At 41.5% G+C, this 25,211-nt stretch overlaps 1 protein-coding gene across 11 annotated transcripts in view; it reads left to right on the forward strand.

Annotated features, from left to right (window-relative positions):
• Positions 1–4,860: 4,860 nt before the first annotated feature.
• Positions 4,861–25,211, forward strand: part of CADPS2 (calcium dependent secretion activator 2) — a 310,379-nt gene continuing 290,028 nt past the window's right edge. For all 11 annotated transcript variants that reach the window (XM_057415800.1, XM_057415805.1, XM_057415801.1 and 8 more), the window contains exon 1: positions 4,861–5,306. In XM_057415800.1, coding sequence (XP_057271783.1) covers positions 4,983–5,306 — 324 coding nt within the window. In that variant the 5' untranslated portion in view covers positions 4,861–4,982. The remainder of the gene's footprint in view (positions 5,307–25,211) is intronic.

The following is a 25,211-nucleotide window of genomic DNA, read 5'->3' on the forward strand; positions in this document are numbered from 1 at the left end:
ATATGATTACCGTTTTCTCATATATGTCTCTACATTTACATACATATGCATGAACAGGACTTAAGCTATGAAACTGGAAATTACACATGGAAATCCTAGGATCTAACTTAGCTTTTTTTTCTTTATATGTATCAGCTATTGACATCACTTACCCTGGTCAGCTGAATCCAGCATGTGGATGCTCTTTATTCGTCTTTGTGCTCTTGTCTGAGACATGTCTAGCTCAGGCACACTGGCATCCAGCCTGTCATGCCAAAAGGAAATATCAGGAGATAAAGACCATTTTGTTTAATTATTATTCTTAGGGAGTCAAATCAAACAGAATAGTTTGGGAGGCACATTTTCTGCAACTCTTGATACAGATCAGTGGAGCAAAGGTGGTTGATTTAAGCAGTAAAAGAAGAATATACTCCATCCTTGCAAAGAGGTTGTGGCGAATAAGACTTTGCAGCAGAATTTATGTGTTTGTGTGATGATGGCTGTAAGAGTGCAACAGAAACAGGGTGTAATGTCTTCTCCATCTTCTATGCCTGTGTGTGCTCTGTCACTTGCTTATGTGGTTGAGAGGATCAAAAAATTAATCCCATCATTTCATCAGACATCAGAAAGAAGTTGTGTGAATGTTTACACGGAGTTCCATCACCTATATAGTGCTATAGTGAGACCCACTGTGAAGTAAATAGGTGGCAAACCAGGTTTTTAGGGAAAGCTCTGTTTATTTTGTCAGTACAACCTGAAGATCTTCATTCACTTCAACATTCAGTTACTACTGCCAAACCCATTTAAGTGAGGCAAACACCATAGTGTTAGCCTGTGATTTCTCTCTATAAATTCCCATCCAAGTACCTGAATCTGCACAGAACACTTGAAATTAATATAGAGCTACCATCTGACATGCCTCTGGGAGAAATGAATTCCTGAAATGAAATTAATTTATGTTCCAGAAATGAAACCTCCAGAAATTTTAGCCACCTCCTGCATACTCTTCACAAAGGAATAAAATCTGCTGCATGGAAAAGCTGGAGGACCTGGAAATATATCAGCTATGCACAAAATTCTCACACCATGGAGCTGAGCACTGCAAGCCAGTGGCACACAAATGCTGATAAATTTATCATTATGAAGATCTACTGGACACTGCTCATCACAAAAAGAATGCACTGTTTTGCACTTTCAAACTAATATGCTTTCAGGTGGATCCACATTACCTATTGCACATGCCTGTATACTATCTCTACTATGTGTTTTTGCCTGAGTAAAAACTCACACATATCAATGGACAGTAGTGTCAACAGTCAGATGCCTTCAGAAACTGTAAGCCAGGCCACAAAAACAAGACATGCTGAGCTTCACCATCACATTATGATAAAAGAAAAACCCAAACCCAAACCCCAAACATAATAATGTGGATATTTCTTCTATTTTACTTTTGGGTTTTGTACTTTTGTGGCAGTATGCTTTCATGCTTTCAACTTTTTCTCCTTGCACCATACCACTCTCTTCCTGGTATGCAAGCAAAGGTGGTCACAATGGGTAAGGCAAAGGGAAGACAGTACTTCACCCACTGCCCAGTGCATATACATTCCCATGTATATATGTTATATGTACATATACTACCATGTTATGCATGGTAGTATATACGCTAAAGCAATTACAGAGCACCCTAAAAACATCATTGTTATGCCTGGCTGTGGCTATGACCTGCTTACAAATAACATAAGGTAAGATTCTTGCTTAATCACGATTTGGTAATCCAAAGCATTAAGGAAAAAGTACAAGAAGTGTCTAAACTGACAATACACCACATCAAGCTAAAACTTATTATTTTGAACTACTGAGCCTCAAGATAATAATGAATTTTATGACCAATAGACAGTTTATATGTGAATTACAAGGCACTGATTCTATAATAGGAAATCTTTACTGAGCACAAATATATTCTTATACACCATATTTTTAGTCACGTATTTTCACAAATGAAGGATTTGAAAACATATATAAAATTTTTATCTGCACTTTGAAAAAAAAAAAATAGATCAGTTTAAAGCTGAATTTTTCAACACTAATTTTACTGCTTCTTCTATCCCTAAATAGCGAGCTTTATTGACAAAATCCTCATTTCATTGCCATAGAAAAAGAAGAACAATCCAATTCTTAACACCATTTTGTTAAAATAAATATGCTCTACAAACTAAATTAGGCAAAATATAACATCTAGGCAGGAAAAAATGCATTTGAATAGGTACAACTGTAAATAAATCTGTGCTGAGTTTGGACAAAGTGAAGAGAAAGTACAAATAAAATCGGTTTGGTTACATTATTTTAATGGGAACTAATGAATGACTTTTCATTGTTGCAATCAGATTATTTAAGCTTATAGGTATTTCAATACAAATATTCTGCCCTGACATTTGTGTACTTAGCCCTCTGAGCAGCATACACAAACACTTGAGGAATACAGTGATAAATTCCAACTGATTCTTAGGAGATGAATACCACCAATGTAAGTAGACAAAGGGGACTCAGGGAGGGTGGCTTTCATGCTCTGCAGGAATGTTTAAAATATAAGACACTCTGCATTTAAATGCATCAGACAAAAATCAGCACCAAAAAGCAGCAGGAGATCAGAAACAAAAACTCAACTATTGTTAGATGAGAGTAGCTTTACAGAATGGAAACACACAATACCAAATAAAGGGTCATGTTAAAAGTAGATGCAGAAAGTAAGAGGGTTCATCCTAAATGGCTAGATATGCTGGTAGATACTGCCAAATCATTTTATCAATGCAGTCAATTCCAAATTGAAAACATTCTATTTTGAGCCTGGTCTGATAGAAAACAAAATCTGAATTGTTCTTGTTTTTATCTTTTTCCCCAAATAAGGAGATACAATGAGAATGGATGAGCCCAGAAAGCAAAGTACAAGACTTTCGCTGCCTTGCTAAAGGTCTTTTGCATGCAGCTCCAGGAAAGACATCTTAAATGGATGTTCTAAGTGCCTGAAGAAAGCAGCAAATAGCAGTCCTATCTTCAGTAAAGGTAAGAAAAAAAGAACAGAAGTTTTTTACAGCATTACTGTATTTTTACTTGCCATTATAATAAGAACAAGTTATTGTAAAAAGTCCCCCACAAATCTGAGTACACATTGCATTGCTCTTAGTCAAAAAGTAGTTTACAGTAACCAGTTTCATATTTTTCATAGAACTACCTCTTATCTACTACAGGAGTGGCACTACTTGCCAGTCATACATTGGGAAAACAAACACTGACATGAGACTGGTGATAGTGGTACCCACAAAAACAGGCTTGAGCAATTCTTGCTCTAAGGAAATGTGACCAGAGATGTTCAATAGGTTCCTACTTTTCCCTGACTGTTTTTCTGCGTTTCACAGATTTTATCTACTATTACCAGTTAAATGTTAAGGACACAAGCCGACCCCATAAATAATCCACCTATCTGTATACGACTGCTACCCCCAGATTACAAACCTTGAAGAAAACCAATGTGTTTTTTCACATGGCTCTCCCTCCGTGCTGCACCTTACTCCCCTGGTAAAGATCCAGAGGCAGAATCTAGACAACTCGTGCTTAATGCTGCCATCTAGCTAATAGCTGCTGCCCACCTGCTGAAACCTGGCTAACTCGGGAGATAACTGCTGCTTTTAAAGGTCCTTTCATAAATACCCCGCTGGAAGACTGGGTGCTTCAAAATATCGGTAATGGACTAGAGCCTTTCACCACTCAAAGCCCAGCCCAGCTCATACAGAACTGGGTAGGCCTTCCGAGTTTGTGAAGTTTCCATTCAGGGCTTTGCAAACTTGCTGCTGCTGCTGAACAGAGGCCTAGGGCTGCGTGGGCTCAGCCTCTGCTGCTCTGATGTTAAAGCAGCACACAGGGACACTGCCCTTCAGCTAACCAGTTCGACCCTCCAGCGGTCGTATCCCTGGCCCCTGATCCCACCTCTCACATCCTCCCTGGTACCGGCACCATCACACATGGTGCGCAGAGAGCAAGAGAAGGACTTGTTGATTCACATGAACTCCGATGTCCCTGCTGTCCTTCAGGGCTACCGCTCCATGGGGCCCCAGACTCCAGAAATTTAGCTTTCACATGGTGAAGCCTTTTTAATTTCAATTTAGAGTGATAATGGTATGCTTTCATGTTTCTTAACTGGGAAGATACTCGTTGTTAATATGAACCTGTCTGGCTCCACAGGTAGTCAGGAACAATGATTTCAGAGATGCAAACTACTTGTTTGTGGCAGCAGGCTCTCAGCAGAACTGTTTTGCAGGACAACACAGGCTTCCGCCACAGCGCACTGAAAAGCATGGCTTCGGCGGCTTTTCTTTCGAGATGCCTCTCATTTTCCCCCCACCCTACATAGCACAGGGTGCGAGCTGGGGGTCAGCGCCGAGCCGAGGCGTGCCGTGCCGAGCAGAGCCAACCCGAGCCGAGGGCACAGCCCCCCGCTTCTACCCAGCACGGCGTCCCCCAGCTGTCGGAGCCGGCCGGCGATTGGCGGCCGAGTCTCCCGCACTGCCCGGGGCAGGGCGTAGCCGGAGCCAGCACCCGCACTGCCCGAGCAGCCCAGCGGGGCCAGCACCTGCTCTCGTCGCAGGCAGCAAGGCAACCATACCGAGCCGAGCCGAGCCGAGCCGAGCCGTGCCGTGCCGTGCCGAGGCAGCAGCGGGCCGGGGCGGCCCCTCCCGGACCAGTACTGGCAGGCCGCTGCACCTCTCCGGGGCGCTCTGAGGTGTTAGGCCGACCTCGGCCCCGCCTTCGCCGGGAGCCGCTCGGAGCAATTCCCACGGCAACCCAGGCTCGACCCCCTTCCCAAACCCCGCCTCCCCTCCCCGCCGTTCCCGCCCAGCGGCCGCTGCCGGTCGGAAACAGTCTGTGTGTAAACTCGACGTGTCCGGAAAGGTGTTCGCCGCTCCCCACTTCGCTCCGCGCCCTGCCGCGGGGCGCGCCCGCCAAGCGCGATGCTGGACCCTTCCTCCAGCGAGGAGGAGTCCGATGAGCTGCTGGAAGAGGAGCGGCGGGACGTGCTGGTGGCGGCGGGTGGCAGCTCCCAGCGCTCGCTGCCGCCGCCGCCCCGGGACTCCCGGAGCAGGGAGGCTGGCGCGGCGCGGGCGGCCAGCCCCAGCCCCTCGGTGCTGAGCGAGGGCCGGGAAGAGCAGGAGCGCCTGCAGCGAGAGGAGCGGGAGAAGCGGCTCCGTCTGCAGCTCTACGTGTTCATCGCGAGGTGCATCGCGCACCCCTTTAACGCCAAGCAGCCCACTGACATGGCCCGCCGGCAGCAGAAGGTGAGCCCCGCAGCCTGCGCTACCCGCGTCGGGCCGTCCCGCGCCCTCCGCCCCAGGAGGCTGCTGCCGCCGCCGCTCTCTAGCCCGCAACAGGTTGGGGCGGGCTCTGTGGCCCGGCGGGGCAGGGTTAGAGCGGGCGCTGCAAAGCTCGGTGTGAGCGCGGCTTCAGCGGACCAGCCCGGTCAGCGAGAAACCCCTCAGTGAGCAGGGTAAAGTCTGTTAAGTTTTAGAGCCGCGCTGAAAGCCATCATGCCGAGGAGATGGGAGCGCGGAGCGCGGGCGGCGGGGCCGTTCTGCAGGGGAAAAGATACTCGGCTGCTCTGCGCTGCGAGCTGGATGGAGTTAAACCTCCGGGAGGTGCCTCCCGCAAGTCGCGCTATCACCATCTGTGCCCAACTTCAGCCAATTCTGCCTTGAAAAAGAGGTGAACAAGAAAAGTAGTTTGTTTCAGCAATTATTAAGTGAGGTCTTTGTACAGGGAAACAGTTATCATGCTGAGAGTGGCCGCCTGGTGAAGGTTGACCAGAATTGTTCTCCGCATCTAGTGCACCAGAGACAAGCTCTTGAGAATTGGCTGGTCTGTGATAGGGTTTTGTGCTGTGACAGTACTTATGCTCTGTTACTTCCCAGCGATTGAATAGATAGAATACTTAAAGTTTTGAAACAAGGTGCTCTATTTCCAGAAAAGCACTGAAAAGCTTAGTTCTTGAAAGGTTTGCTCTAAAAAACTTGCACAGCTGTTTGGTTTTGGTGGGGGGTTGTTTTATTTTTGTTGTTTTTTTTTTGTTGTTGATATTTTACTTTCAGTTCTATAAAACAAGCAAACCCAAATCAAATCAGAGAAGAAACTAAAAAAAACCCTTCCACATCACTTTCCAGAGGGATAGTGAAAGTGCACAAAAAGGGATTCCTGGCTTTTTATGAACTTGACTTTTTATGATCTTAGTACTTTCATATCTCTAAGGCTTTGTAAAATTCAGTACTGAATGTTTTGGTGTAGCTGAATTATGCCTGTTATAGATACTTTGTGCTTAGTGCGTTCTCTGACAAGTTAACATGGTGGTAAAAATAACATTATTTCTGGAAGAACATTTTGGTTTTTAAGTGTTAGGTACTTAAACTGTGAAGCCTGTATGAAGACATCTTGTAAGCAGGAAGCCAAAGGAAATCTGGGAAAATGAGAATTTTTACCACCGCACCGAGGACTCTCCACTCCAAACCAGTCATAGAAATGACATTGTAAAGGGATGTCTTTAGGTCATCTCAGTGTGACTGCCCCCTGGACAAAGCCAAAGGCGATCTCATGTAGTGCTGACATCAGTCTAGGCTCAAGCAGGAGGCTCAGAAGCCTCCAGAGGTGAGATCCCACAGTCCCATCTGTGCATTGCCCTCCTCTTGATGAAATTTTCCTCATTAGCTTCCAAGTTGTGGCCATCAGCTGCAGCAGGTACTGAACATTTTATAAGTTCTCACTGATCTTGGTCACTAAGTATAGGAACTGTGCTTTAAACATAGCTACAGTACAAATTACTTTTATTAGTAAGATGTATGAAAAGAGATTACTGATGTGCAGCAAATACAGAAATACAACAGTTATGAATTTAACATATGAGCAATGCACAGGCTGATTGGCAGAATTTACTTGATACCTAAAATTAGCTGTTACTCTTGCTAATTACTGTTTTTAAGTGAACTCTGACTTTTGGTTTAGCTGCTATATGTAGAAAGAGATTTTTGCCATGTTTAGGAGTTTAGCTGCTGGACAAGGGTAATTCGTCCTTTTTTGCTCATCAGGAACTAGTTTAAATAAGACATAACAAAAAATAGTTATTTCTGTGAGTTTCATTTCTGCGTAGAAGTAATGAAATGCACATAAACATCCTTTCTCTTTATTTGGCAGTTTGATATATTACCCAGTGAATTGCTGAATAGAGAGTAGCAGAACTGGTCCTGAGTTTAAAGAGTTCAGAAAACCTGCTTTGATAGCTCAGGATCGCTGAGAACCACATGAAGGAGCCCTCTTTTCTGCTCTGATTTTTGCACTCTTTGCTGCGCAGCAGCCCTGTGTCAGCCTCAGGAGTGAGAGTATAACCACCTTTCTTGCACTGTGTCCTGTAGCAAGACACTTCTGGATGTGTGATAGCTGGACTAAAGTTCCATAGGGTAAAAATCTGTCTTATTTCCTGAATGACTTCTCTTATTGCCAAGATACAAACAGATTGTGGGCTGTCCCTTAAATTCCTGCTCTTTTTTTGCTTCACATCTTGAGTGATGTGACTGGCTGTCCATTACGAGCTGGACTGATATTCCTTTCCTGTGCTGCTTAACTTGAGCCATTAACTACTGTATGCCTTGTCCATCATCATCAGATAATGATCCAAGGTATGGTTTCAAACCTGAACCTACGATGTTTTGTGGTTCCAGCTCCCAGCCCAGTTTGCCTGTCTGTGTTTGTGCACTCTTCATAAAGCTTTTGCACTAGCAGTCCTTCTGATAACCTAAGAATAGTATCCACCCTGCTTGAGAGCAGAAGTAATTTGTTCTTTCTGCTAGTTCATTTGGCATATTGCTGAGCAAATATTGCAGAATGCAGTTCACTGCTTTTTTTAATGTGGAACATATTATCTAGTAAGAGAATGAGATGGAATTCATATATCAAATATCCTCAATTGCATTGTAATATCAGTAAGAAAATGGTTTATAATATGGCTGGCTTCTTTATGTTCTTGCTTCAGTATCAGATTAAAATGTACTGTATGGTATCTTGAAACTATCATACTTAATGGACTGGGCTATACTAATTAACGTAAAGAATTTTAAATGCAGGCAGTGTTTCATTCCACTGTTGTCCTTTCTTCTCACTAAGTAAAATTAGCTCATCTTTACTGTGGTAGATAAAATTAATTAAAAAAAAAAAAAGACATCAGACTTTAAGAAAAAAAAGAGCTATCGTAATTCACCAGAGTCTATCAACCCTGCTAACTTGTTTTTAATGCCAAATTCAATGTAATTTAGCCCAGGCTTTGCTGAAACGCATACTTCTGTAATTTGGCTGAATTCCTTTTTTAAATCTGCAGGATATGTGGTAGAAATACTCTTTTTTTTTTTTTTTATTTTATCTTTTATTTAACTCTTCAGAGTTAGTTGGTGACCTAATATTGCATCCTTCCTTACTCTGGTTGTTGGGAGGTTTGTGGTGGAGGAGGAAGAATAAGCCAATATTGTCGATGTGAAATTGAAGCATGGCATGATTTATCAAGGTGGGGTAGCAGGTCCTGACAAAGAGTAGAATTCTACAGAGTAGAATTAATAAGTACTTCATAGCATATTTTCAGTATTTTTTTTATGGACATTTGGTCACATATTTTCCAACCTTTTAGAGAAATATTAATGCATCAGTGCATTACCTCTCATGCTTTTATCAAGTAAGTTTTGTCTGTCCGTGGTTTAAAGAGACTTTGTCTCTTTCTTGTAATTTCTCCTTTTTTTTTTTTCATGAGTCCTCTGGAACATACTTCACATCTCTTTGTTTCTAGCCCAACAAAAGACAAGAAGAGCTAATTAATCCCATTCCTCTTCCTTCTTCTCTCTTACTTCAGCCACACTGAATCTCAAACCAGCAGGTTGAATTTGTCCATAAAATGGGATTTAGGTAGTGAAAAGGAATGCATTCCCTGTGTAACTGTCTTTCATTAAGGGAAAGCATGTGAATGTAGAGAGTCAGTGATTAGATGATGACCCTGGTAGCTGTGGGTTATACTAATCAGTTGTGTACTTGTATGTACATACTTGGTTTTACTCAGGGAGTGTGTGCCAATTCCAGGTTCTGTATCTGGGAGATTAATCAGAGTTGAAGTTCCCAAAGAAGGAAGAGACCGTGAAATGCTACAATTGACTAACAACAACAACGAAAGAAAGTTTGCCAGTGTTTTTCTTCCTCAACATTCTAAAATTTACTGTAGTAATCAAGTTGTCACAGAGAAACCCAGGACTGGGGGAGAGGAAACACTCCTACACTAATCAAGGTTTCATAGCACGTGAAGCTTAGTGTATCGAAGCTGATCATTCAGGTCTTGCTTTCATAGGTGGTAAGTAGCAGAGCTGAGTAATTGAGCTGACTGTTTAGAAATCCTAGCTAAATGAGTTCACTTCTGAAGTACATGATGGCCTGTTTTTCTGCCGTCTCTTCCATCCACCTGCTCAATTGTGAGCAGATAAAGGCCAGTGACTTCTAGTTAATTCTCAAAAGTAGGGGTGGTAATAATCAGTAATTTATTTTCATGTGAAATCTGTGAGGTTGTTCTTTCGTGTTTCTTGGACTTTGCCTGTAAAGAATAGGTTTGTAATGGTACATGTACACTAAATAACTTTACCAGGAAAATGTTGGGTACAGGGATAGACTTCATTCTCATGATCACAGTTTTCCTCTCAATGTCTTTATTTCTTCTACCCCAAACCCTATTTATCCTTGCTTTCGAGCTGGGCATGTGTGTTTACTTTTTATTGTCTGAGCTTTTCTGGGGAAAGAAGAAATGTCTTTTAGCTTCTGAGACTCCTTTATAAGACGCTGTTTTCCTCCACTGTTAAGGTAGCAAGGAGAGTACATCTGAAGTTGTTGTTGCCTGAAACTGCAGAAACGTTTCAGAGGAAGAGCTTAGCTGGAAAACATCTGAAAATGCTTCTGAAGAGCTTTCCAGGAACATATCTTCCATTCCTACCTTCAAAGTTTCGTTTACAAATTTCAATTTTCATTTTTTTTTTTTTTGGTGAAGTGCTTCAGAAAGTCATTTTAAATCAAATTCATTTGCCTCTTTGTTTTTCCTCATTGCAAACACCTTGATAACAACTTGTCATGATGCTCAAAGCTGCATGTAGTTTGTTTTCAGTCAAGTGAGTATAGGGTATTTTGGCAAATCCTGTCAAAGCCTGTTAACATGGTGGCCTACACAGCTGTATACATGTTGAGACAAGATTATTTGCAAATAGGTCTTATTACCCCAGTCAGAACTTGTTCTCTGGGGAAGAAGTTGTTCTTGCCTGCACTAGGGAAGTTGCTCATGACGGCAATTGAGTCTACCATGGCTGAAGAAATTCTGAAGGCTGATGAGAGCAGAGCCTTCAACTTCTCTCCAGTGCTGCTCCAGACATGACAATCCATCAGAGTCCTGTTTTAATCTTAAATTCTTCTGCTGCCTCACCAGCTCAGCATTGATCAGCATGTCTTGGCCAACAGCCAGTACTGGGAAAAGGAGGCTTTGATAAACCACTACGTAATGAAGTGGACATGGAGGGAGAGCCTGCAAACCTAGTTTACTATGCTGAGAAATTGATCAGTCTCCTCTGCTTGCTTGTTCTGTTTTCCCTATTTTACCTATACTTGCCTTTGAAATCTGGTTAGTTTTTAAATTATTATTTGTGGGGACTTTTTTTTTTTTTTTTCTGAATTAGTGACCTAGTGTTTGTTTCTGTCACCCATGCAATATGATGAGTACATGAACTCCGTTGGCAAATACCCTATTAAAAGTGCTTGAGGAATACTATTTACTAGTTTTTTCTACAGGGGAGGTGAAAGAAAGAGAGTTTGAAGGATCAGTTGACTGTCACTATCACTCCTGAAACAGTACAGGGGAATTTCCTGGCTTGCCTGCCTTGCATTTCTCACCCTTTGCAGGCAGTTGTTATTCTGACATTGTAATTTGTGTATCTGAACAGTATGCTTCTTATCAGATTAGTTTTTTTCTCTTTCTGGCTTTCTGTAATTTCATTTTAATATTGGTGAGTATTGTCCCGAAGTTGCTTTTGGTGTATATTGTTTTCATGTTTTAATGTAACTCTGCATTTGTGTTCTACTTTCCTCTTATCCTTGTTTCTTTTTTTTTGTGTATAGGTGTCTCCTAGTTTGCTAGCTGTCTTTGTCTCCTGCTGCTTCTCTTTTATTTCTATGCTTGCTAGAACTGGAAAGCTAATAGCCCAGGGAAAAAACTTGCTGGGGTGATGTGTGCTCTTCTGGGAAAGTGCTTGGCTCTGCCTCCCCTCAGCTGGTTGAGGGATGTGTACTGGGGGGGGCTAGTCTTTCTTCCTTGACCCTGGTCCTGTATTAAATTGTACTGATCCCCAGTTAGTATATTGCCTCTGTCTGAACTGGGTGCCAGCCTCTGAGGTTTTTTAACTTTTTAATCTTCAAGTCTCTTTTCATATAGTTTTTTTCTTTTGGCACAGTGGCTGCAAAGATGCCTCTTGTATTTCTTTCCAACTTACTCTTTCTTGCTGCCTGCTGATGGCTGCGGCATGCACACGTCTGGTAGTCAGGATTCTCCTTGTTTTCTAGCTGTTGCCATTCAGGAGGGGAGGCAGGGAGAGGAACAACATCTGCTGAACTGCTCCCTTTGCCTAGTGCCTATCTCTAATGCCCATCTCTAATGCCCGCTTCTGCCTAGAAGTTTTGGCACCAAATCGAAAGCAGCCCAGTTCTTGCGTGGTACAGCTGATTCCCCCAGGTTTTGGAATAGCAGCTGTGAAAAGGCAGTTTTCAGTTTGTTGCTGTGTGGGGGAAACTGAGCAGCAGGAGAGACAGAGTGTTTGCATGTGAGTACCAGGCTGCATCAGCTTAGTTTTGTGTTTCGAAGGTTGTTTTCACAGCCTTAACTGTTGAAGGCTTCTAATTTTTTGCTTTAAATTCTCTAGAAGTTGATGGTACTTGCCCAAAAGAATTTATTTTGTATTTGTTTTGCAGCAAGGAGATAAAGCGTACACTTCTCTTCAAGCATGATTACTTGTGTGCGTAAGTTTAAGAATGTTCTTGAGTGTTTTTCCTGTCAAGAAGGAAAAAGGCATTAATTGCCAGCATCATGAAGAATGAGCAGAGCTACATTACCTGGTGAAGTAAAATTAGAGGAAAAGGATTGTACAAGAATTGTTCTCCAGCTCTGTTTCCATTTTTCTCTCATGCATTAATTATTAATTTATGTTCGATTATCTTGACTGTGGGGTTTTGGAAATAGAGGCAACAGCTTCTGTTTAATGAAAGTGCCAGAGGGGTACTCTGAGTGATAGTATAGACACACAAGAAAAAATCCTTGGGATAGTACTTTGAGTAGACTTTCTTGGGCCGCAGACAAGGATGTGGAAGAAAGAGCTAACTACAGATAGTGTATAAATGAGCTCTCCAAAGAGATAATGTAAATCTACAAAGATTAGAGGAGAAATGGCAATTGGTGATGGAGAGTTTCATGGACTGAGTTGAAAGTGTTGGGAAAGTATGTGGCACTGAATTAATTTTGGAGTAGAGGAGCTGTCCAGCAAGGACAAATTAAGGGGAATGAATTTGTAGCAGAGAGATCTACTGGTCATGAGAGTTATGCTTTTCAGTGTGAAATAGAAATGAAGGTGGAATGTCTTGGGGATAAGAGTTTTCGAGAAAGATATTGGGTTAGGAAAAAGAGATAAGGATTAAGCTGGAAAAAGTGAAATAGTCTTAATATCTATTTCAGTGTAATACAGAATAACAAGGGCCAAGAGTTGGTGAGTACCTTGGTGCTCAAAAGTTGGAATCCATGGAAATCAGAGTGATAGGATAGAGTGCACTGGGGGAAACAATGTTTTCATGGTCACAGATTTTTTTTTCTGCATTTTGTATGTTTAGATTTTTCTTAGAGTGAATTCATGAGTTTTCTTTAAAAAAAAATAAAAAAATATCCACCTCCAGGCAGTCTGTGCCAAATATTTGTCTTGCTGGCTTCTGTTGGGGAGCATCCCTGCTTTCCTCCTATTGCTCATACATTCCTTCATTTATTTCTAAATTATATATCCTGAGGTCTTGTAGCAAGGTACTGGTGCCTGTTTCTTGTTCAGAAGAGTTCTACGAATGTTTCACCATTCCAACTGTTTAATACATCAAATATGCATTAGTGTTAAAATATTAATATTGACCTTTTTATTATTTTGCTCTCTTTATGGATGGAGCATAAGCAAAGAAAGTAAATAAAGAACTGCTTTATTGGTGTGGAGCTGATACTAAATCATCTTAGCAATCAGTTCCCCTCTGATTCTCTCTTCTTTCCAACAGTATCATTAAAAGGCAGAGGATTTTTCAGTCTCAAACTAGTGGGGTGTCGTGGTTTAAGTCCAGTCAGTAACTCTGAACCACGGAGTCGCTCTCTCACTCCCTCCCCCCCCCTTCCTCCCCTCCACTCCTGGAGGGCTGGAGAGGAGATTTGAAAGAATGTAACTCCCATGGGTTGAGACAAGAAAACTTCAGTAACTAAGGTATAACACAAACCACTGCTGCTACCACCAATAATAATAACGATAAGGGAAATAACAAGGGAAGAGAACACAACCACTCACCACCCGCTGACCGATACTCAGCCTGACTGAGCAGTGATCTAACCCTTCTGGGTAACTTCCCCCAGTTTATATGGTGGGCATGATGTGCTGTGGTATGGAATACCTCTTTGGTTAGTCTGGGTCAGGTGTCCTGTCTCTGCTTCCTCCCAGCTTCCCTTCTTCCCTGGCAGAGCATGAGACTCACAAAGTCCTTGGTCAGAGTAAACATTACTGAGCAGCAGCTAAAAACATTGGTGTTATCAGCGCTGTTCCCAGGCTGAAAGCCAAAACCACAGCACTGCACCAGCTACTAAGAAGGAGAAAAATAACTGCTACTGCTGAACCCAGGACAGGGGACTGAAGAGCAACAAATGCCAGTTATTATTTGGAGATAGAATTTAACAAACTCCATTTTTCTGGTAGTCTTCAATTTGCAGAGCTAGAGTATTTGCCTGAATGGACACCTAGATCCAGCTTGTGATGACATAATACCAGATGCAATATGATTGTCATAACTACATATGTGCTACAAGTGGTGGCGGTTCTGATCATACTGTTATTTGGTTGTGAAACAATTAGAAGCATTTTAGCTTAAATATTCTGCGATACGGATTCTACTGATCTCATCTATATGGTTTTGGGTTCTTTTCAGCATGCTTTGGCTCCCACATTCAATTACTTTAAAAACATCAGTTGAGATTTTTAAGGCCAATTTTCAACATTGTCTTTCTCTACCATCCAACTTTTTAGGTACCCTTACTTAATGTTTCCAGGCCTTTTAATGTGATAATAAATGTTAGACAATGACTGTGTAAGTTTTGTGTATATAAGCCTTCTGGTTTACTGCTTGGAATATAAAAAATAAAACATCCCATAAAGGTAATACGAGAATGGAGATCTGGCAGCCTGAGGATATATAGATATATTTTGCTTCTGTGTTGCTGGAAAGGAAATAAACTAGCAATGTAATTCTTAACCATGTAATCTGATGGTGATCTGCTGAATCTGCAGACCGGTCACCACTAGTATCAGAGTATGTGAATAGTTTTGTGCAGGGCTCTCACTCAGACACTGTAGGATGAGTAGTACTTTATGGGACTGCTGTTACTGTGAGATGAAGAGTTGTTCCTTCCCTCTTTGCCCTGACATCCCACAGGCTGGGGTGGGCAATTTTTTAGACTCTTTATTTTGTAAATTGCAAGGAAGGACAGAGGTATACTGCAGACAGGGCTGGGTATTTGCTTGGCTCTTCCTCAAAGTTGCATTGGAGCAACTGTATTACAACAGTCTGCTACTTCAATACAACTTGTTATCTGTAGACTGAAAGCATCATGTAAGAATTAGAAGTATTAATTATTTAAAATAGCAACAAAATAATTCATATGTTTTATGTGTTGTGGGTATTTGGACTCTAACAGATACTAGCACGTTAATTTGCTAACTACAGTTGTTAGTGAGCACTTGGTCTGGAATGGCCTTCCAGAGATCACAGAGCTATGATAAAATGATTAAACTGAAAGCCTCCATATATATGACCCTCTTGCTGTATTACAAGCTGTATCTGTTACAGGTGAACTTAAGCAGAGCAATGCACAAGGGAAGGAGACTGTACAGGTTGGCAGAGTTCTTTCTGTATTGTAGAAATCTGTTTCCAAGCCTCACCGCTGTATTTTGCTAATCCATGCCTGATGGTGTTGGACTGATGTGCCATGGCCATTGCTACTGTCCAGTAGCTGCAGAAACGTGATCTGCAGAGATATTTGAGACACTTCTTAAAAGTAATACCATCCCCAAAGTCAACATAGTTAATCAGTGACAACGTCGTCATCTGCGTCACCATTTTAACTTGCATCAGGAATGTGCTTTGAAGTCACCCTCCTTGTCCCACTTGCAGAATTCTGTCTTGGGCTGCATGAATATGACTGTGTGTGGGCAAAGGGAAACCGGAAGTTTCATTCTGGGAACACGTTCAGTCCATGCAACCAGAGTGAGGTAGAGCCTCCTGAAATGCACTTAGGGTGGGTGTTAGGCCCTCAGTGTGAACTATTTTACTGTTCAGATGCACTTTTCTGGTGTCACACTGATCCAGCATAGACAAGACTTCAGAGAGAGTCAGAAGGATTTAAAATACAGCAACTAACACAGAGTCAAGAGAGATGGAACCTAAATGAGATAAATAGCACAATAGGGCAGTCTTCTTTCTGAACCAGTAAAGCAGGGCAGAATATGCAATGCAAACAAAAACAGCTGAAGGAACAAAGCAATAGTCTTGCATGTCTGAAGTTAATTAGGGGCAATGAGCTGCCCCTAATTACTAAAAGTGTGGGATCCTCAGCAAAGTTGGCTGGGATACTAATTAAAATAACTGATTATAAGAAATAGAATGAATAATTAATGACTGAGAAATCATTTTCAAGAGTATCTTCAGACAGCAAATAAAGTGCCCTTGGAAAATATTGTGACACCCTGAGCCATCTACTGAATCTAATCCCATAGACAGACCTGAGCTGATTCGCAATAGGTTGCACTTTCTAGTGCTGAGATAGGAATTAATGGGGGCAGAATCACAGATGGAATAGGAATAGTATTTTCATTTTAATATCAAATGCTCTCTTCAGTTTTGTTTTTGTTTTTGTTTTAAATGTATGACTTCAATAGAACCTGGTTATGAAATATGCTGGCATGTTGTATTTTTTTTTTTAGTCGTTGTCCTTGCAGTAGTCTGCTGCTCATACAGCTGAGTGAGGTCTTTAATGCTTGAAGGGGCCTTCGGGTAGCATCCTCTCTGTGTTGATTGGTAGCATGTGTATGTGTCGCAACTGTTGGTTGTCAAATGTATGGGCCACCAAATGGACTGTGATTTCTTTTTTTTTTGCGTTCTTGAAAACCAGCAATCTGAAAATTACAGCTGACAGAACAAAAATGGAAAGTTTAAAGATATATCTTCCTCACAAAAAATCCCAAACCAAAACAAACCCAACCACCATCTGGCCTGATGAATGATTTTATTTATATTTTTGTTTATCCTAAGCAGTTCTTTAAAGGGGTTAATTAGGGTCAAGTTTTTTCCCAGCACCTGTTTGGGTGTTCCTGCCTAAGTGTTCACTCCTTCATTGAAATGAAACTTGAAATGTTTTAAATAGCCCTGGTCCTCAATTACTTTGACTTGTTTATAGAAACTTCGATTAGGAATAAATAGTCATAAATGCTTGGAATCACCGAATCCCAATTGTAATTTCCTGTAATGCTTCTAGGCATCTGCTGGATGTGCTGGGGGGCACACATGGGAGCAACCAAGAGGGACTTGGGTGCCTTTAACTGATTAAGCTGTGAAACCTCCCCGCTGCTGTGTGATGTCCCTCCAGACAGGCATTATGTTTATTTCTCACTGATCGATCTGTGATCATTGCAGTGAGTCCCCCTTTATGCAGGATTCATGTACACAGAGGGAGCAGACCAGAACTGAAATATCTGTATGCTCCATGGTGTCTTTTAGTTGTTCTGGGCATCAATAAATTGATCAGAATCTCCTTGGTCCCGTAAGGTTGTGTGTTGTAAGAAATTGCTCAGTATCTCTTTGTTTCTTTAAGGTTGTGTGTTGTAACTCTGAATGTATTCATGTGCTGGAAGAGGGGAAACAATCGACTCGTGTGTACTTGAAGTGAGACCACGCTGTGCTACTGAGGCAGGGTGTCCTGCTGCTGGGGGCATATCCCCACTTCCCTGCATGCTGTGTATGGTTGTAATAGGACAGGGAGAGAGGATGTGTGTATGCATGAGAGAGGCAGGGGGAAACAGCTATGGATACTGATATGAGGGGAGTAGAATGAGTGCTCCACAGAATGTTATGGACTAACCTGTTTTAAAGAGGTTGCACGTTGAGTGTAAAATACGGAATACAAGTTACTTAATACTGCTACTTTTTCAAAAACATCCCCTTTGTTGTAAAAATTATAAATTGCCATTTATTTTCTTTAAAAATAACTGACACCCAGTATCTCCCTCCCTGCTCCCTGAACCAAACCAGCACCCCAAACCCTGCAGATGTGCATTTCTGCCTTGGTTCACTGTGGTAGCAACTTCTTGTAAAATGAAACTCCTAAACCTGATAAGGAAGCAAAGATGCTTCTATGGCTTCTATTAACGGTAGAGGTTTTCATTTTTATTAATATGGAACTTTCACAATTGATCTGATTCCTTAGGGCTAGCTTAGAGTGTGTCCTGCTGAAATCAGTGCACTGAATTTCTACTTTGCTGTTTCTGCTTTTTAACTTTTATAGGTGTAAGACTTAAATATCTGATTTGATTTTGTATTCTAGGATGGACTGATAACTTTGTTGCAGAAACTTGCGCTGGATTGAAACATAGCATATGTGTTCTCAGTGTGAGGGATAATTTATTTTCCTAATTTGGTTCAATTTGGATTTTTTTTTTTTTTTTTGTACACATTGGAGAAAAAGAATTAGTTCCAACAGGAAAGCGACTGTTCTGATTGTGTGGATAATAAAAATACAAGAAAAAAAGAAAAAATCCTACTCCCCTGCACTGCACGACTGAGCCTATAGCTCTTACCTTTCTCTCATTCTGACTTCTATGAGGCTACAGAGCAACTAGTAAAGCTGTCATAAGGGCAAAAGAAGTTTTTCTTCATATCAGTGATCAGAATCACACTGCCTCAGTGCTGATAAAATAAATGGAGTAATGCATACTGATTATAATAGCTGGGGTGATATGGAGACTGAGAGATTGAGTGAAGAGGTGTGAGATGTTGAAGCTCTGAGCAATAGCGATGGTCAGTGATGCAAATCCATTTCAATCTATAATGCTGGAGAGCCTGGAAAATGAACAGGATTGCATAATAACATCCAAAGAAGATAAGTAGCCTCTAACCAGTTCTTTCAAAAAGGGTGAAGGATTCGGAGTGAGAAACCAGATTGTTTTGTCAGTGGAGTGAACTCATCCCTGGGCGGTTTGTGCATTTCATGTTTAAGACAGGTGTCAGGTAATATTTATTCACTGCAGTCATTCATATGAGTAAGTGAAAAAACAATAGAGTTTAGGGTATTATCAAAATATAAAACAGTATCAAAATGCTTGCTAATTTTAAGGCTAATAATTTTAAGCCCAATAAACCATTGAAATTTGGTTTTTTTTCTAAAGCAGATAAATAAATTTGTGGAATCAATGCAGAAGAGTGAGAAAGATCAGAAGAGTCTAAAATAATACAGCTTTAAAGAGGGGATGGCTGAGGTAGGGACACAGTTTCTCATGCAATAGTTTCTAAGGAGTTTTGTGTACGTGTTTGCAAGTTGTGTGCCTATACCTTAGTAACCCAAAATAAGGCCTTTTTTTTTCTGAAAGGTGACACAAATGGGACATCTGTAGGTTTTCCCTCAATAGTTTTTGTGTTAAACCAGGTATTTTATCCACCTGCAATTCAGAAGATTCTTTCTGAATCACAAAATATTTACTAGGGAATATCACCAGTACTGCCAGACAGCTCTGCTACAGTTTGTGCCTTTAGTGCTACCTTGTGCTTTACTTCTTACCAAACGTGTAGTAAGCTGGGGTAAGAAAGCTACTGTGTCTTGGGTACATGTGAACGAAATTCCTGTTTTGCAGTAGGATGGAAATTTTGTCGTGGGAAATTGTTGTAAAGCTGATGAATGTCTTCAACACACAAACAAGTTACTGTGTATCGTAGCATTACACCAAACGGGAGGGGACTTACTGCTTTGAAGCGGTCTCATTTCCAAAGGGGAGACCTGTTGTCTCTTCTATAAGCAGGTAAAACTGGTAGTGGGTACCCCCCCTGTTTTTCATTACTGTCATAGTTGTGAGATTTTGTATTTGCAGTTTGTTTTATACCCACTTGCTGTTCTGTCAGCTCTGCCCTTCAGTTGAAATAACAGTTTTTCCTTCCTGAAGGATTCAACAGACGATGGTGTCTCATTCTGCTGTATGAAACAACCCAAGCTCTGAACCCTCCCTCAGGTAGTAGTCTCTCCTCTGATTATCCTAACGGCCTTTCTTAGTAGGTTCTGTAGCTGGAATTAAAGCGCCCTCCTCATGCCATCTTTCATGTTAGTACAGTGCCTGCGATGTGCTGAGGCAGCACATCTGAGCCTTCAGCTCAGGGCAGCCAAGAGCAGAAATCTTGCACAAGTTCTCGAGGGTCCTGGCCTGAAGTATGGGAATTTCACCCCGTTTCTTGTTACCGCAGCTCACATGCTGGCTGTGTTTTCTGGTACAGTTTTCTTACCCACCTTGTGTGCTAGTGCATCTTAGCCTCGAATTTCAGTATCAGTCTTCAAAATCACAAGATTACAATGACATGTTCCTGTTCTCTCTGTGAAAACAAGTATGGAAATACTGCATTTATGTTTAATTTGCAGGAACAACCCTCCAGAACTTTGCTACCTTTCTAGAGGTCTGCTTTTCCTCCTTTAACACTTTGCTTCATGTTTTAATCGATTTTCCCCCCACACTTTGTGCAGCTGCTTAACTGTTGTCTTGATAACATCTACAGCATCCTTCTAGCCCAAGCAAGAATTAAAAGCAAATGTGTTGCCTGATTTTGTCATCTTTTAAATACTTCTGGCATATCTGTGACTTTGTATGACTAATCCTTCCCGTTCTGGGTCAGGTGTTGCCCCATTATCCTGATTCCAACCTTATTTTTACAGCCTTCTCCTGAGGAGTCTATGCTGCTCTGAATATAGAGACCTGCTGCCCTCCTTTGGGGAGGAGGTTTCTTTGGGTGATGCTTGACAACCTTAAGATTCTTCTCCTGAAAAATCTCCCCACTGCCTCATTCTGGTCTCTCAACTCTTCAGTCTAGATGGCTTAATTGACTAACTCCTCCTAATTCCTTGATGTAGAGAATAAATCACCACTTCTCAGTTTCCAGGCTAAAAAGATCTTTCTGACAAAATACAAACTGCTGAGACCAGATTCATGTTCAATAACCATGCATATCAGCAAGCTCTCAAAATTATTAAGTGCCTCAGTGATAAGGATCAAAGACCGTTCAGAGGCACAATTCGTATGCATTCAGTTGCAGCATTGCTGTGTGCCTTCATTTTATTTGTTTTTAGCCCAACTGCTGTCAAAAGTCCTGAGTTCCAGGTTGTCCAATAAGCTTCTAGAAAGGCTGTTTCTGGCATTCTGCCTTGGCCACATTTGGCATGCTGTAGAGCAGAGTTTAAGAAACATCTGTTGGATCAAGCTTTTCACTGACCACGAGAGGTTAAATGATCAGGACATACTGATTTCTCTACAGGATGCGTCTAGACTTGTGAATTTTTACTATAGCTTTGCATATGACTTGAATGCTAGTAGCAGACAACATGTGTAACAGGGCAGTTATACTGCAGCATTTTGGAGTTAACTCTCCTAAAATATTATGCAGCATACTTGAGACAGTGTTTTTGTTTTCAAACCCAGTGACATACATATACATTGTTTTTCTGTGTGACAAAAGACACGGATTCGTGCTTCCTCCCTGACTTCCTTTGACACCACAACTTTGTAGTTGAATAGACCACAGCAATGATCGACTTCTGGGTCTACCTCATCTTTTATCCTGCCTGTAGAGCTATCAATCATTTAGGTGTCTCCCAAGATTGGAAAGTTGAAGGAGCCTTGGCCTGTCTGCCTTGCTTCTACTCAGCATTTCTAAGTTATTACAATTTTTGGAAAAGCTGGTACAAAGAACATACTGAGAATTATTCTTAAGGTCAGTCATTGTTTCTGTACTTCTTGGGAACAGCGCTCAGTGCTTGTGCTAGTGACTGAGTGAATTGCTTTGAAACTCTGCTACTTGTTCCTGTGAGATTTACTTGCACAAAGCTGAGCAAATCTCATTCACCACAACTCCACTTCTCACACTCCTCAACTATACTGGATTTTACAGAACAATATGTGTGTCTTTTCTTTTGGTTCAGGATGGCACGCTCTGGTCCTTTACTCCAGAAGGATAAAAAACTTTAAAAAGGAAAAAATAGGCATCTTGTCAAATTAACTCTTGGTAAAAGAGTGCAGAACTGGGAGCTGGAGAAAGTAATAAACTCAATCACTTCCTCTGGAAGCTCTGACTTTTGTATGCTTTGGTCCTTCGTTGTTATGCCCTCTGTGCAAAACACGACATATAGCTAAATGTTGGTCCTCTGCTGTCACTTTGCAAATAATAGAAATATTGGAAGTTAATTTTTATCTGAAGTTTAAAAAGGAAATTGCATCTCCAGAATGGCAGCCCTCCTCCCCCCACTTCACTCTGCAATAGCTGTGCAAGAGTGTCAGCTCTGTTCCTCTGGCATGTTCCTAATGACCATGCCTTTTTTTCTCTTTTTCCATGACAGTGGGAGAGATGGAGATCAAGAATCCTGTTCTGTTGCTTTTGGTTAGATACATAAATTACCAGCACAGTGTGTACTGAAATCTTCTTAAGCAGCTTTTGTGGGATAAAAGATAAGACTTTACTCCTGACTTAAACAAGAAAGGCCTGTGTGAACATCTAAAGATCAGTCACTCAGCCCCTGCTGGTGATCTGAGAGGGAAGGGTACTTGATAATTGTATGTGACAAGGCTAGCCCAGTTTATTTTTTCCAAAAATGAATTGTTGCTGTGAGAAAAATTCCCTGGAAAGCAAATGAATATTATATAAAAACCACAACAAACCAAATCTCAACCTCTAGATTATGCAGTGATATGGGGAGGAAAAAAAATACAGGTTTTCCAATCCTACTAGTTTGAGAAAGCCTTTGGTGTCACCTCAGGTGCTGAGGGGTTGACTGGGTACCTCACCCCAGTTAACTCATCAGAAGTTTAGAAAGACACCTGGAGACGCTGTTTTCTTCCTACAGTTTTATTGCCCATTCATAAGCAGAAAGCTACAGCTATCTCCTAAATTTGTAAAACCACCTGCAAAGAATTTAGTGGTGAGTTTATTTTGAGGTAAGGTAGTGTTTTTCCTTCCATGTAAACCTAAACGAAAGATCTGTGGAATAGAAAATAAACCCTGAACATAAACTGCAGCCTATCAGTGAGTTCTCACTGGATTAAAATGAGTCCTGAAGCTGTTTGGAGGAGAAAGCTGTGCCTTCCTCCCAGTGTTTAAATATGATGGAAGGAAAGACACTGTCACTCATGCACCTGAGAAGGAGGGCTATTGGTTGTTTTTTCTTGGCCATAGACTGGTGTTTGACAGGGCACGTTCACTGGGCAGTGAAGCATATTAACCTACCAATGGGGGATTTTGTCCTTGCTGCCTGCACCTTTGTATTCCTGCTCCATGGTGCCAAGGTGAGATGCCAGTCTCTTTCCCCAGGCTCCCTGGTAGCCCTCTCTATCAGCTGGAGGGATTGCTTTTTAAATGCAGACCTGTAGTGGTCCGTGTTTGAAAGTGTCTTTATTCTCCCTTGTGTTTGGATTTTACAGTTTTAGTTCTACTCCAGTAATTCCCCGTTGGCTCGTGTGTGTTAGGCTTGTCTTTGAGCGCAATGGCTGTCAGTAGGGAAGGCTGGGAGGCTTTCAGCTGACTTCCTTTCATTGTTTCCTTCAAGCATCTGATGTTATCTCATCTGCCTTTGTGCTATTAAATATGTGTGCTGTCCTGGAATCACTTAACCTCCTCCCGTCACGTGTCTGCAATGCCCTGCTCAGATCCTGGCTTTTAGGGAACATGAGCAAGTCAACTTCTTTTGTTTCAGTGGGATTTTGCACAGGTAGATGCTCTGTGAATATATTGTGAAGTTGTAACTAAGCATTCACAGAGTAAAAGACTTTTTTCTCCTTTTCTTTTTCCTTTTTTTTTTCTCTCCTTTTTTTTCTGTCTAAGAAGGGAACAAAACATGGCCACACTGCTGAGCTCTAATTACAGTAGCTTCAGAGAGACCTGCCTGACTTGCCTTTTGAGCTTTGCGCTGTGTCAGGTAGGTTTTGATCAAATGCATTCCTGCCAGCATTCAGTCCTTAGCATTCAGTCTAAGTTAGTCACCAGTGAATTATGGTCTGTGATATGGTCCAGGTCCCATTGCTCTAGTTCTTTTTCTCTTTATTGATTTCCATTCTCGTTTTCATTATTGCCCTGGTCTCTCACTGCATGCTTCCTGCTGCTTTTATTTTATAGCTTTTTAGAATGAATATCCATGAGTCACAATTTGAAATAAAATGCTAATAATGACATAATGTGATACTTTGAAATAAACATTTTTGAGATTGTTTCTTAAGCTTTTTAAGTGGTGAACTTTGAGAAAAATCATACCACTGTGCAATGATAGGGTAGTGGGGAAAACAAAAAGGGCTGGTAAACTCTAGCGTTTTAATTTAAATACCTCATTCTTGAAAAGGTTTGTCAGCATCTGGCAGAGTGAGAAAATTGTCTTGGCTATTTCCTTTAAGCAGAAATCAAGTAATTAAATCATAACTGGTGCAGAATTTAAAATATAATTGTATGCTTTTTCCTAATCTACGTAGATCTTAAAAATGGTTAAATACTGTTGTGTCCCCTTCCCCTTTGGTTCCTGTCCCCATCAGTGTGCAATCTTCAAATGTCAGCTCCTCTTAGTTGTCCAGAGGAACATGGTATAACATGGTATAACATAACATGGTATGGCTGTTGAGCCAGCCATTGTAGTAAACTAGGTAAGTAAGTAAGAGTATGGACTATTACAATACTCAAAGCTTGATAGTTTTTCACTGTTGGATCTACATTTCTGGGTTTGTCTCTGGACAGAGATTTCCCTGCTCCCTTTATTTTGGTTTGCTTTTCCCTGGAAGTGGTATTTTAAAGAGGTAGTGATGGAAGTGGGGGACATTTCTGGTAAAAATTTTGACCCTTAAGTGTTGTGGTTGAAGGAAATCAGCAAATCTGGAATGCTGTGAGATACTGTAAAAGACACCTATGAGCTAAATATAAGAAGTAAAGGAAAACAGATAGAAACTGTAAAACGCTGGCATGTGAGTTCCTGCGTGGTCCCTGGTAGTAATCAGAATGAGAAGTTTTGGAGGCAAGTACAAGATGATGATACACTAGTTGTCTCTATTTTCAGGGAGATGTATGGAATGTACTTTCTTAACTGTCCCTGCAAGAGAGGAGTGAGGTAGTCAGAAAAGGGGACAGGTTGGAAGTGCCTCAGGTTTGTGTAGAGGTTCAGATATCCTTTTCTAGAAAGTTAGTGAAACTGCTAGCCTGCTTGCTCTGCAGGCAAAAAGCCCTCTTGAGACTTGAAGGTTAGTTACAGCTCTCCTGTCCCACTGTAGCGGGTGGCTGGGGGAAAAGCTCCAAGACCACAAAGATTGATAAGATGATTAAGGGGCTGGAGCATCTCTCTTACGAGGAGAGATGGTGGGAGTTGACCCTGATTAGTCTGGAGAAGACTGAGGGGGAATCTCATTAATGCAGATAAATATCTCAAAGGCTGGTGCCAGGAGGATGGTGCCAGACTCTTTTCAGTGGTGCCCAGTGACAGGACAAGGAGCAATAGCCATAAAATAAAACACAAGAAGTTTCACCTCAACATGAGGAAGAACTTTTATGTGGGTAGAGCATTGAACAGGCTGCCCAGAGAGGTTCTGGAG

This window comes from Pezoporus wallicus, unplaced genomic scaffold (genome assembly GCF_028554395.1).
Source record: "Pezoporus wallicus isolate ANWC-B61680 ecotype Strahan unplaced genomic scaffold, APGP_CSIRO_Pwel_v1 contig_6966, whole genome shotgun sequence".
NCBI classification, from domain to species: domain Eukaryota; kingdom Metazoa; phylum Chordata; class Aves; order Psittaciformes; family Psittacidae; genus Pezoporus; species Pezoporus wallicus.